Source organism: Strongylocentrotus purpuratus, unplaced genomic scaffold, assembly GCF_000002235.5.
Source record: "Strongylocentrotus purpuratus isolate Spur 01 unplaced genomic scaffold, Spur_5.0 spur5_scaffold_7, whole genome shotgun sequence".
Taxonomy (NCBI): Eukaryota; Metazoa; Echinodermata; class Echinoidea; order Camarodonta; family Strongylocentrotidae; genus Strongylocentrotus; species Strongylocentrotus purpuratus.
In genome coordinates, this window is record NW_022145613.1 from 32,411,126 (window position 1) to 32,425,723 (window position 14,598).

The 14,598-nt window shown below is 33.4% G+C and overlaps 2 protein-coding genes across 10 annotated transcripts in view; one reads left to right on the forward strand and one right to left on the reverse strand.

The window, feature by feature from the left end:
• Positions 1-8,430, forward strand: part of LOC100891267 (1-phosphatidylinositol 4,5-bisphosphate phosphodiesterase delta-4) — a 65,605-nt gene extending 57,175 nt beyond the window's left edge. For all 6 annotated transcript variants that reach the window (XM_030974149.1, XM_011663248.2, XM_030974151.1 and 3 more), the window contains 7 exons: positions 484-571; positions 1,330-1,509; positions 2,301-2,408; positions 2,928-2,989; positions 3,605-3,731; positions 4,043-4,192; positions 5,747-8,430. In XM_030974149.1, the coding sequence (XP_030830009.1) occupies positions 484-571; positions 1,330-1,509; positions 2,301-2,408; positions 2,928-2,989; positions 3,605-3,731; positions 4,043-4,192; positions 5,747-5,835 (804 nt within the window). In that variant the 3' untranslated portion in view covers positions 5,836-8,430. The remainder of the gene's footprint in view (positions 1-483; positions 572-1,329; positions 1,510-2,300; positions 2,409-2,927; positions 2,990-3,604; positions 3,732-4,042; positions 4,193-5,746) is intronic.
• A 2,761-nt stretch (positions 8,431-11,191) lies between these two features.
• LOC590183 (inactive dipeptidyl peptidase 10) overlaps positions 11,192-14,598 on the reverse strand; it is a 35,739-nt gene continuing 32,332 nt past the window's right edge. For all 4 annotated transcript variants that reach the window (XM_030974147.1, XM_030974145.1, XM_030974146.1 and 1 more), the window contains 5 exons: positions 14,409-14,502; positions 13,845-13,909; positions 13,322-13,394; positions 12,621-12,694; positions 11,192-11,941 (listed from right to left, as the gene is read on the reverse strand). In XM_030974147.1, the coding sequence (XP_030830007.1) occupies positions 11,837-11,941; positions 12,621-12,694; positions 13,322-13,394; positions 13,845-13,909; positions 14,409-14,502 (411 nt within the window). In that variant the 3' untranslated portion in view covers positions 11,192-11,836. The remainder of the gene's footprint in view (positions 11,942-12,620; positions 12,695-13,321; positions 13,395-13,844; positions 13,910-14,408; positions 14,503-14,598) is intronic.

Consider the following 14,598-nt stretch of genomic DNA (forward strand, 5'->3'; position numbering starts at 1 on the left):
CAAGATGAAATGAATTAAATGAAGTCACTGCTTAAATACGACGTAGTAAAGTACTTTGAAAATTACTTGCAACTTGAAAAAATTATATAGAGAAAAATTTTCAATATTTTGTTGTAGTGCAGATTCAAACTGACGGAATTCAAAGGGTAGTTTCAACGGAATCATGTACCATTATATATATATATATATATATATATTTTTTTTTTTAAGTCTCTAAAGCACAAGTAACTATTCATGTATGTTTATGATATGCGGATAATACATTAAGTTCCATAACAAATTAAATTCAAGTTTAATTTTCTATCTATGGCATATTATAATTTTAGCATATTCCAAATTGTATTTGAAGTTGTCAAGCAGTATGTATTAAATTGTGAATGAAATAGATTTAGGAATTTAAAACATGGGCATGGAATGCTTCCTGTTCCTCGCTGTTCAAAGTCTAACAAATTATTTTTTTCCATCTCTCTTTTCTGAATACAGAAAAAGTTGAAGTTGGCCAAGGAACTGTCCGATCTAGTGACCCTCGCCAGTGTCCACTACGGTTCGTTCCCTGCATCAAAGGAGAAATGTAAGTAAACTGGACACCAAAGTGTACCAATCACATTAACGGATTGTACAGCTAGATTGGATAAAACCAACCTAAAGAAACTTAATCTAACATTCTATGAGTTAATGGTTTTGAGGAGAATGAAGAAAATAAAGGATAACATGAAATCTGAGGTACGGAACCCAAGTCCGATCCGTACAGGTGCGTCTACTAGTCTTCAAAGTTTATTTTAACTTGAAATATCTCTTTATGAAAATAATATTTGAAGCTCATATTAAAAGCAACATGGAACTCCTAACTCGCAGAACAAAATATTTTCTGGTGATTGGTCAATGTTTACTATAATCTCTCTCTCTGTAGTTCGATTTAAATGTTGAAGCCTGGAGGCTCTTAGTTTCCATAAGACCAGGGCAGCGTCTCATAAAACAGTTATTAGTACAAGTTCATCGACATCCCATTGAAATGCGTGTATTAAGTTTAACACACGTTTCAATGGGATGTCAGTGACTTGTTCTTATGACGGTTTCATGAAAAGCTGCCCAAGGACCCTTTTCTCAAAGCCTTTTTTCAATGACAAATGACAAAAATCAGTGACAAATCTGCTGATAACCAATCAGAAGCAAGGATTTCACTAGCTTCTAACAAAAACTGTCATTTGCCACTGATGACAAGTTTTGTGAAATGAGGCCCAGATCATATCTGACATCTTCATGTATATTGTACTGATGCTTTTGGATTGTTGATTTATAAATATTTCTTTTTGAACAAATTGTCTCCAGACAAGTGCCACCAGATGTCTTCCTTCGGTGAGGCTAAAGCCTTTGGTCTGGCAGAGGACAAGCCAGGGGATTACGTGGAGCACAACAAGATCTTCCTGAGTAGGATCTACCCCGGCGGGCTCCGCACCAACTCCTCCAACTATAGCCCCGTACCCATGTGGGATGTGGGTGCTCAGATTGGTAAGAAGAATAATCTTCATCCCTTCTATGTGGTGGGTGACAAATCTCGCCCAGGAATGTTGATTTTTTTCCCCCCTCTTTTTTCTGTGCCTCATCAGAGGATTTATTAATTTTATATACATGGTTACATTCAAAGATATACAATACTTACATTTAGCATTTGTTATTGATGACAAGTACAGGAATGTTGATGCTATACTACACATATTTCAATTTTGACTCTAATATAAAAAATATCTACATCTGAATTCAAAAGTGAAATGAAATCGGGAATTTCGACACTTGAAAGCTCATTTTAGATAATTTTTCATAAATCTTTTGGCATAGATACATAGATATCAGAGATCAGATGTTTTACACATTGCAAGCACTCGACTATTACGAGTGAATTACAGGTGGATTGATGTATAGACTTCATTTTGTCAAGGGAATGTTGTAGTAACCTAAAATGAGTGATCATCAAAATAATGAGAACATATCTTCTGTTTGAGCCAGAAGGGCATTAACTCATACACTTTAACACAGAGTTAACACCCTTCTGGCTTCAAACAGACAATACGAGGAGCTTTTAATGAAGGGTGTAAGGTTTGGCCGCCTGATGAGGACATCCCTGTATCAGGAAGGTAACATTGTCTTTCGTGTGCTGCATTATAATCATTTCATTTCTGACCCCCCATTGTATTTTAAAGAAGTGAAGTACTAAAAATGTAGTTTAAAAATAAAAGGAACTTTCAGACTGGTGTTGATTGTTAATCAATTTTCTTTTCTATTTTTGGTGTGGTTTTGTACAGTTGCTTTGAACTTCCAGACACCATGTGAAGAAATGGATCTCAATCAAGGAAAGTTCCTTCAGAACGGCAAGTCTGGGTTCATCCTGAAACCGGTCTTCTGTAGGAAACGTAAGTGATCTCTTGGATAAAAGTTGATTTGTTTTGATGTGGTTATAAATGATAACTTGTCATTTGATATGGAAATGTTGAATTTTTGACACAACTTCAAAGGTTTCTGAGTCCTCAAATGAATGATTGATGTACTTCTGGTAAGAAATCTGGTTAGCTATTGAAGAAGGACTCTTGTAAATTAAAAAAACTGACAAAACACAGTTTAAAAATTGCTGCTAGGAAATCCGCTCTTCCAATAGCATATCCTTTTAAGCTCTCATGAAAAAAGTATGGTAGTTTTAATGAAAATGATCTTTTTTGTATGTAGTGATGTTTTTAATTATGCATAACATTTAAAAATTAAACAGATTTCAAAGTCAACTTTCACATGCCACTTGCTTCATAATTCATCATTCATTCCATACTCTATTGATTGAATACTGAACAAAAATAAAAAATGAAAGTCTTGGAACGGAACATCCACCTTATGTATTTTCTGATGAATATGTGCATTTTTATATTATTTTTATCTTTCAGCCAACATGCAGTTCAACCCCCTCAAGCCAGGAGATCAATACACACAGCATGTAACACTCAAAGTAAGTCAGCTGCAGAGGATAATGAATGTAGCAAATATAAAACAATGAAAAATGGAAATTTAATGATTCAATTCATTGGAAAGGAAAAGGAGCAAGAAGACTTGTTTTAGCGAAGCCTTTTTATTATGAAATTTGTATTGATTGAATATAGGCACCATGTTCAAATGTAAAGAGATCTCCTTATTTTCTACTTATTTTACCTCTCTCCCGCTGCCTCTGTCTGTCTATTTATCTCTATATATCTCTCTCTCTCTCTCTTCCTCACTCACTCGTTATCTTTCTTCTTGAACCCTCTCTCTCCATCTCTTTCATCCATCATTTGTTTTAAAACCTTTATCTCCCTCTTTGAACATTATAATTTAATGAAATATTAATCTTTCACAATCTCCATCCTCCTTTCTGCTTTTTTTGTAATTTCTTCCTTTGAATCATGTTTCTTATTAAAAGACTGTCTCTCTGTCTCTCTCTCTCTCTCTCTCTCTCTCTCTCTCTCTGTCTGTCTCTTTCTCTCTCTGTCTCTCCCTCTCTCTCTGTGCTTCCTATCCCTTCCTCAACTGAATATTAATCTTTGACCCCTCTCTCTCTCTCTCTCTCTCTTCCTTGCATTCCCCACAGGTGATCAGTGGTCAGCAGCTCCCCAAGCCATCCGGTAGTAAAGAGGTCATTGACCCCTACGTCAAGGTCTATGTGCTAGGAGGAGGATCTAAGCAGGAGTTCAAGACAGAGGTCGTCGAGAACAATGGTAAGAAACCAAATATGTTAAAAATTTGTCTTATTACTAAAAAAAAGTCACAAATGGTCTTAATTATATTCACAATAACCAATTTGAAAGCTATGTGGGTACACTTACAAGTTTGGCTGGAAGCAGTGATTGTATGTTGTTTCATCTTTTGCACTAGTGTGCCTTCAGCATTTAATTTCAAATGGATTTGGGGCCTTACAAATCTTGTACTCTATTTGTACTCTTATCCTTTTCCTTATCCTCAGCCTTAATCCTAGCCCTTAGCCTTATCATAATACCATATTTCCATTCTGTGTCTTCCTTACTTGCAGGCTTCAGTCCCACATGGAACCAGGAGTTCAGCTTTGAAGTCAAGGTGCCAGAACTAGCCCTGATCCGGTTGGTGGTCCAAGACTACGACATGGCATCCTCCAACGAGTTCATCGGCCAGTACACCTTCCCGGTGGCCTCCATGCAACTTGGTGAGTGTTCCTCAAAATTTTAAAGGCCGGCTGTACTAGTTCAGCCAGAAGGGATTAAAGGTAATACAAAGTTTTGGTATGGGGTCATGAATGTTGTCCAAATAAACATATTAGAAGCATATACGATCCTACAATATTCAGTGATCATTCTCGAGGTTGAAATTGAGTCTAAATTTATGAAATTGTAAATAATAAACTGTTTACGTTGTATAGCTCCCTCTCAAGGTCGAGATATTAATTAAGCTATAAAACAATGTTTCTTGACTAAAATTGACCGATTAGCTATTCCTGTTTGGAAATTATATATCTCAACTACATATTCTGAGATTTTCATAGTGGCAGCTACCATCGTATGGCCGTAGGTGCTATTTGGAATTTATCAAAATTTACCGGGAGCACCGGTAAATTTTTATGTTCAATTTTTCTCGAAAGCAGAAGTGTTTGAGGGGCTAAATTTTCTAGTGCTTATAATACATCCACAGGGGCATCCAAATATATCAAAATTGCAAAGAATCACTATCCACCCAATTTTCAAAATTTCCCAAAACTTTTTATTACCTTTAAGACAGAGCTACGTTTCCAGAGTTATTTATTGATTGCAAGGTCACTGACAGGTGGCTATCTCATTAACTCAGCTCTCAAATAACATAAGAAAAAGATGATCATGGGGGACCAACAGGCACGATTGAGGAAGTTTTCTATATAGAGGGAGCAAGCATTATAAATAGCACAGTGTGGCTTTAAGACATGACATTTTTGTCACGTTATGGATGCAAAAGTCCTTAAAAAGTTCGTCTAGTGGTGATGATGTCATGTGGAAATTGTGGAGGGTGATCCTATAGTTGTTCTAAGTACAGGTATGACAAAAGTTTTCAGCCATCTATTTCATTCGAAAATGAAAACTCTTTTCATATGACAAACTGACTTGTGAAGGTTATATTGTCATTTTTACCCGAAGTGTATTCATGAAATGCATTCTAAAAGTAGAGAAAGGAATAATGCAGAAAATCTTTCTCTTTTAACACACTTAATGATATTTTTGCCTGAAATTTACAATTTTTGTAAAAAGTTTGTGTCATGGACTAAAGGATACATCACACGACTGTGGATCACATGGTTCATAGTTTAAGTCCCACCAAGGCAAGACATTAATCTACATTTGCCACTCTCCAGCGGGGTGTACTTAAATGGATACCTGGTTGGAATTTATTCCTTGAATGCTTTGAGCACCCTAGGGCAGCTAGGGCTACTTTGTAGGCATCTTGAGCTGAGTATCCCCCTGTGATATGTGTGCAATATAAATATGGCTGCTATTATTATTATTCATACACTGATTCAGTCACTTCCACTTCTTGACTCAAAATGTTAAATTATACCTTTGCAAATCAAAATAAAATTTCAAGAAGCTATTCACTACAATACTTTGCAAATCTTAATAGGCTACAAATATGCTTAAAATTAATTGATGGCAAAATATTCAAAAATCATAGTACCTTTCATCTTAAAGGAGATACATGTAATTGATTGAATTCCTTTTACGTTTTTTCTTTCCAGGTTACCATCATGTCCCTATATTGGGCGAGAAGGGCGATGACCTCCTGCCGGCCAGTCTCTTCATCCACACCATGGTCAATGTATCATAGGTCAAAGGTCATAGGTCAAATGGTCAAAAGCATTTGGAATTTCCACCTCCACCAAAAAAAAAAAAGTTTCTGGTTTTGATAATGTTATTTACAAGACCGCTTTCTTTCTCTTTTAAATGATGCATGATATTGAAGGATCAAATCATGTGTGGTAATTCTTTGTTTGAAATGGAAAGGTTGGTAAATTCATTTGAAAGAAAAGTATTGATATATATAAACCAACAGGTTATATCATGCATCTATGTGTGACCTCTATAGATTAGCATATGACATAAGGTCATACAGTCAAAGGTCACAGTCAATCAGCATTCCGCTATGTAAATAATGCGCCTATACTTAAGATTTTTAAGATCTTCAAATTTGAACTGCCAATTTTTATCATGTTTTCAATTTTATAGTCGATCTGAATTTACGAGGGATGTATAATTAATATATGAAATGCACTTGCAAGCAGAAAGCAAGGATTTTTAAGGAGTATAGTTGAATTTAAAAATGCAAAAGGGAGCTGAAAGCGACTTTTTTTTTTTCAAAGGCATGTTAAAAATCTGTTATTGATTCCATGCATGTTTCAAGGCTATGTCTTTCACTTTTTAAAACATTTTAATGAAATCTTCATGTTATTAACTTTTTAGAAAATATACCACAATATATCATGAATCAAATTTTTAGAAGTGGACCTCCATGGTTAGAATTCTCGTAAAATAAATTGTACTGAGGAATAGGTATGATAGTCTAAAAATTTGAATAGTTGTTATCATGAATTCAATTTTCTATGAAACGTGTTAGGATATTTCTCTGTTTCACGTGAGTGCAATGTTATTGTTATAGTTGTAAGTTGCAAATGAGATAATCAGACTTTCTTGCGGTATAGGAGTATTTCACATGAGCTTGAAAAATTATTTTGATATACGTGTATATACATATGAGATTGGCTAGGATTGTTGGGGGCATGCATATATATTTTGGGTTGAAACAAAGTAAATGTAGATTTGAATGTTGTATGAAATCAAGAAAGCCCGAAAATTTGGTAAAAAGTATGTACATAATGATTAATGACAGTATTTGAAAAGTTTTATCATCATTTTTAATGTCGATCTCTTCGTTTTGCGTTTTTTTCTATGAAGAGCTTTTTTCTCATCAACATTTTTAAATTTTGAATTCGATAATTGTCTTTCATTTCAAAAAGGAGAAAATTTGGGACCAAAATTTGATGATACCTCATGAATCTATGTTCCAATTTGATTTCATATTTTGCTACCAACATTCAGCCATTGAAAAAAAAAGGATCATTCCATACTTTTTCTTCAATTTAACCGTAATGATGGAATATAGAAAGCTGAAGTTTTACTCTTAGAGGAACATGATTTTTTTTTCCCCTTTCATAATCTCAAATCAAAAGTCTTCCAGAATTTGCTGCAAAAATCGAGACAAGTAATTTTGCTAGCAATATTTCCATTGCAATGGGTAGGTTAAATGGAGTGAAAATTAAAAATCCCGATAACATTCAATTATTTACTTTCAAATTTGCCTGGCAGGAAAAGGATCAATTTTATAGTAAAAAGCTCATTATTTTAGCATTTGTGAATATGTAAGCTATATATGTGGATAGTTCTCTTAAATTTATTCTATTTGAAGATGATATAGTTGATTGTAGGGGCATTAGAAAGATTTTATAGTTTTTAACAGCAATGATTCATGATAGATCTTATTAATTTCAATGGTTTTATATTTATAACGAACAAAATACAATGTGCAAGTCTGTACCTCCCGGTTGGCAGTTTACTCTTAACTAATTAATGCATGGATAAGGTTCAAAGCCCTGGATTATAAATCATAATATTTACCTATTCTCACCTATTCTATGCATGTAAATTATGCAATATGTATCCGTATTTGAATAATGATATCACATGCAGTTCTATCTTACATGAACACTGTACATGAATGTGATACGTTTGTTAGAGCTCGATCATTCTGGTGAAGAAATAGTTTGATATAAAAGCGTTTAAAGTAATATGAAATACATTAATTTATATTTTAAAGTTTTGTTTCAAATGGATAATTCCATAGGGACTTCACAGGGTTTTTCCATTTGTATGCATTTCTTATGTTTTTTTTAATATTCTTTATACCTGATTACATACTTGTACTGTTTCACTCTTTTTTGTTTTTAAAAAGACAGGATGAGAATTAGTAAACAAAAGAAGATAAACTTTCACAAAGAGGTAATTTGGTTTAGTACGTTATGGATATAAAAAACATTTAAAAGACGTTTTTTTAAGACGTCATAGCCTTTTTATTCATCTTACAAAATTTTTAAAAAATTGGATCCCAACGCGCAAAGGTGTAAGCTGTACAAACCGAATAATTTGTGCCTGGAAATCATGCTTTTTCAATCAGTATTCATTTCATATGAAACTTAGAATACATGCTGCCAATTAATGTTCTATTTGAAATAATGTCAAGAGTGTTTGTTCTGTCTTAGAAATCAGTGCGTCCCATCATTTGATTTAATTAATGATCAAAACTTATATGAAATAAGATTCATGATTAATGATGTGATATTAAATGAAGTACATGTAAGATCCAATTAAATTGATGCTTGTTTTTTATGTTTTTGTGAGAAATGATTTAAGAAAGTCAGGATGGATGGTAAAGCACATTAATAAGCCAGTATATGGTTTAATGTAGCAAATTTATATTAAAATGACATTTTAGAATCGATCTAAAAGCGATTGCCTGAAAGAGGTTTTTGCTTTATCGGGTGAGTTTAACACGTTAAAGCAGATCTTTCAGTTTCTAAGAAAACAGGGCAACACCCCCCCCCCCCAACACCTCCTTTTGGTTTATGATTATGTAGTAACTATCTGATTTTTATGGAGAACATTTGATACTTTTGATCCAAAATGCACTTGATCATTTGTACCAAAAGGTCAGATATTGATGTTACAAAAACAAAACATTTGAAAAAGTACAATTCTCAAATGAAGTTGTCGTTTTCATGCGTTCATCTAGACCAATTCTGTGTCTGTGTTTTGTATGTGCTCAAAAGGTATGAACTGGCTCATTATGAGAGAGAGAGAGAGAGAGAGAAAGAAATCAGACACAATAAAAAATGAACCCAACACAGATTGATTGTATAACAACTCCTGTACATATAACTTTTATTGTGCAATATATGTACAGATATTATGTGACAAAAAACAAACAAACACAAACTTCAGTATGTATAAATTCTCTCTCTGGAAGTACATTATGGTGGCTTTAAAACAAAAATCATCCCATGATACACGTAGGTACTGAACATCGATGTACGTACACAAACTTGCAGCCACATTTTATAATTTCTTAAATATACACAGCGTTGCACCCTGTGAAAATGAAGTTTTAAAATCAGAATTCATGGAGAAATATTTCATGTTTTGTAATTCTACAACTTCCAGGTTTCGTCCAAACCTTTCTTGTTTAGTTCCTGATGGAACATTGACAAGTATCTCTCTCTACAAGAAGAAAATAAAGGATTTGTAATATAGTTGAGATCTAAGATTGTACTTTTATTCACTATGATTTTATTTTTGCATGACCCGATATCAATTTGGAAATCGAAGGTTACCAAATTTAGAAATTAGATGAGAAAATAAGCTTAGTGAGGTTTGCGCTTCATGTAAGAATACTTTCAAAGAGAAAGACATTTTCATAATTTGTTTCCCAAAAAAAATTCAAATTCATTTTGAAATTTAATTGAAATGCCATGTACATGTAACAAGGGCTACAATGGAACATGAAATTTAGTTATTCAATTCTGCTGTAGCTAGAAAAAAAACTTAACAAACAAAGATATCAAACGACATGAAATATTTCTTCGTACAGAGAATTTAAACCTGATTACTGTTTTCTTCATTTCTCAAACATTTACAAAATCTGAAGAAAAAATATGCATCGTAGGAAAAAGATATAACATCACATACATTTCAGCCAATGTGTGAAAGTTATTCATTCACTTTAATGCAAGCTCATAAAAAAGATAAACTCGTTTTTTTAATGATATGATCTGACTATAACAGATATTTTCCATATACGCTCGAGCCAAAGTTATTGGGTTTCGTACTAAGTGGGTAAACCCAACTGCGCTGGTAGATATGGAATGTTATCAACATTTTATCAGATATAATAATCATGAATATGATTTTGATAATTGCATACACTTGAGTGTTCTGATATAAATTAAGAAACAGCAATAAAACAAAGATAAAACACAGCACATATTAATTGTAAATTACTCAAAATCATCATACATTTGTTTACCCATTCGATATTAAATTCTGATATAAAGTCAAACCTGCTATTAATAGCAACCACCTGTATAAAAAGACCATCATTCTATATTAAAGACCACATTTCTGTTTCCCTTGGAGCAATTTTTCTCATTGAAACGATGTGTTAAAGTAAAGTTAACCTGTCTATAAAGACCACCTGCCTCTAAAGATTGCTTTTTGTGTCTCACTTGGGTGGTCTTTCTATACAGGTTTGACTTTACCACAAATTTCCCTTAGACTCCAGCTTAGTTTCCAACAGATTAAAGACAAATCATATGTTCTAACATTATTGATTTGTTAATAGAAGAAAATTGAGAAACACAAGGGAACAGTTTGACTATATAACATACATGTAACATGTATGTACTACTGCAATGTAACAGAAGCTTCGAAAAGACAAAAACAATTTGAACCATTCTAGCTTTACAGCAGAAGCACGAGAATGGAGTGACACAGCAATATTGACTTGATTCTACATTAATTCACTCAATCTTTTGCATATCACAAAATATCAAACAATCACGTAACATTTATTCCATTTTCATATAACTTTGCATCGTATAAACAAGTCACGTACATGACTATAAGGCTGACTTTTTGAACGTTTTCTCTCGATAAAAAACACTGCGTATATAACATATTTGGTTTTTATGATTATGTACAAAATCTTGAAAGAAAGCAAATCTGAATCAAAACAAAATCATGATTACAAGGGGGAAAAGGAATACCAAAAAAATCATTGCCAATTTAGAGGTAAATTATTCCTCAAAAATGAGATTCATAGAAAGAAAAAAAAATTGTTTGTAAATATGTGGTTCAATATTGTAATTAAACAGAATTTTGAATCATGCGGGCAATTATTTGTGGCACAAGCTGACTTATACAAACTATATTGATTACCGGTATTAAAACATTCCCCTCACATATTCTCCAACAAATTCAATTCACTATCAATGTCTTCTTTCATTTTACAGTAACAGTGTTGTTTGTAACATTGCATCCAGATTCCGTGAATAATGAAATTATAAAACCAAACATGGGATACTTTCATTCATTGAAAGTCATTGTAACAATCCCTTTAAAATAGTAATGGAAGCTTGACCACATCATTTCATAGAATCAACTTTGTTGCAAATCAATTTTTTATAAATTAAATTACTTAAAAAGTAGAGCAAGCTCATAATTTGTAATTAAAACTGACCTTGAAAAAAAAAAACTGCAAAATAAACTGAAATATCCTAGATAGGCAAGACATGAACTGAACAGGTCTTGACATCGGCCAAGTTATAACTACTCCAAATTTGACTGCAAGTTCTTAGGCACAATTTTATTTAATATGAAGAAGCTAATATTGCATCGTAAACTAGATTGCAAACAAAAAGAAAAAAGAATCATAGCAAACATATCAGTAATAAAGCTTATGGTAGCTACTAGTCATGGCCTTAAGGATTATGATTGTGGAATTGTGGAAATCTCAATTTTGGAGTGTTTCTATAAAAAAAAAAAGGGGGGGGTAGAAAAAAAGTTTTTGTCATTTTATATAAAATGGTCTAGGGAAAGGGAGGGAGGGAGGGTGGGAGGGTACTGACAAATGACACATCTGGAGATGAAGGTCACTGTACTGTAGGTGAAGGGTCAGAGGGGAAAGGTCACTGTTCTACGGGTGAGGGGTCAAAGGTCCAAGGTCAGCAGTTCAGACCAAACGAGTGGACTAAGAAGTCTGTGAGTATGTGGTAGAGATCTTGTTGCACCATGGGGTCTGCTAAGGCGTGGTTCTGGTCTGTATAATACTGTAACGAAGAAGAAGACATCGAGTATTAGTACCGTCATGCATTCAAAGATTGGAAATACATGTGTTCTGTACATGTTCATGTCTAATCAAACAGAAGTTTACAGATGAAGCAATAGCATACAAAATTAAAAACACGATATCAGCATATCATGAGGTAGAATCAAGAAGATATTTTATTTAATAATTTTGTTTCATTTTATTGCCTATAGTGGAGCTGTAGTATTTTAAATTTTCATCTGCATCCCCCTGCCTCCCCTCGAAGGTTATTTTGGAGTTGTGACTTAAAAAATAAATAAATGTAAGATCTACAACTGAAATTTCATGGCATACGTATTAGAATTTGTACAAGACTAATAAGCAATGAAAGCTTTGGGTATAGAACAACACCAACACAAAATTGGGATGCCTCCACCCTTTTGAATGGGTAAATTTACACTTGAGGAGAATCCTCACAAAGTCATTACCTATTAATCAATTACCCACATACATGATGAGAATCGTCACTGTTTCAACAAGTAAATACATGTACATGTTCTACATGAATCTCCATTATGTATAGCTAATATGTAATACATACATGTGAGTGTGATCAAAATTTGAGAGTATTAATTATGAAAGTAAGCAAAATCTGTGAAACAAATCTTTAAAAAAAATCATATATATCATATCATATATACCTGTACTTGATGTGATACGCCCTCCTGTACTAAAGCTTTCACCAAATTGGCTGAATTTTGGAAATGGACGTTATCTAAAACACGGACAGAAGTGAACAATAATAAAATCTTTAACGGTGTACATGTAGACTATAATGATATCATGAGAAGGGCTTTAAAAAATTAAAGCCTGACAAAACGTAACCAACATAACATAGTATAGTTTTAAAGTTAAACAGTGAGTCCCAGAAAAAATGAAACCAAGAATTTTCTATGTTTTATTACCGGTATAAGTTAATCACACTTATAATTAATAAATGTCATATATTTGTAAAGCTTAGATACTCCTCTTTTATTTGATGCAACTCATATGATGCATATTTCACGCATTAGGGATTAAAACAATTTGAAGAAAAGGGTACCAACAAGTCATTTGGGGAACGGTATCTGAATTTCAAATAGAAAATCACATTTCTAGAAAGTTCATGTTCTGCCCTCTCATACGACACCCCAATCAGGAAAAATGATCCAGGAATAAAAAAGTTCTGCTTGCATTTCCATAATTTTATTAAACAAATCCGTTCACTGGCTGTCTGCCCTAACAACAAAGAAGACGGAAGACTTCATGCACGGCTGATCGTCTACGAAACGGAGTTTGTTGTTTGTTGCTATGGCAGGCAGCCAGTGAAAACAAATTCGTTAAATGATATGCCATATCTTACCATCTGCTAATCCATGTACGAGGAGGTATTTTGTCTTGTGAAGCCCTGATGCAACAGCAGATATGTTGGAATTCTGCAACAATAAGTAAATACAAAGAACAACACAGACAGTCAAAACTTTGTCGGTACCATTGTGAAGGGACTTCACATTATTCACAATTTTCATCAAATATACATCATTGTTTACATTCTTCGCCTAGGAAACCATATAATTTGTAGAAAAAATGAGGGACAACATGAGACAAATCAAGGTGTACATGTATTTTATATTCATGATAATAATAATAATATTCCGCTTGCGCTTAATACAAATGTCTCTATTAAAGAGCCTTACAGATATACTATTACCCTGGTCATTGGATTCACTGCTTGCCCGCACACACTGTGTGCACAATTTCCACTCCCTGGGGAGCATCCCAGCCAGGCGTTACTTGACGGAGGATAACAATTAAAGTAAAAGGAATAATAAAGCAACTGGGAGAAGAGGTTGATCTGTTTTTAGAGAGCATACAGAGCATCTTACCTTGTACGCTTGCAAGTTATCTGTTGCTTTTGGTAACCCCATATACCTCTCCGTGTATACAGAATCTGTGGAACAAAGAATTGAATAAAGAAATAGGTACATAAACATAAACTGGAAATTTAGATTCTTTAACTATGAAGTTTAGAAAGTTTAAAAAAAATTAAAGTTTAGAAACATCCATGTAATTTAAAAAAACATACAAGAGGTTTTTGAAAAATAGTTATTTGCATGTTTCATGTACATATCTATAAAAGTTGTATGTCTTTAAAAAGTTCTTATACATATGTGTGTGTGTTCTGCTGTGTTCACAGACACGCATATCAGATATGATGGTCTGGGGACCACCCTTTTCATTAAATCACCATCAAAAATCAAAAATCAAAAACTCATTTGTTTTTAACTGAGTCCATCAGAGTCGATTTGAAGGTAAATATAAAGAGATAAATGTACTGCTGAGCCCACCCGCATCTCAAATAATCATTTCATTATCAATATCACATTGTTTCTGTAATTTTATTCACATGAATTAATAACAGACCATAAAATGATAAATAATATACTTACCATAAAACCTCCAGTCAGTGACAGGGGCCACAGCCATTGTACAATTGTATATACCATGTGTAGCAGCTAATGTGGCAGCAAAACCTCCGTAAGACTGTGAATAAAAAAGTAAACAGAAAAGAATGCCGATTATGGAACCAAGAAATATGATTAATCTTTACATATATATGCCTCAAGTATCGTAGATTAC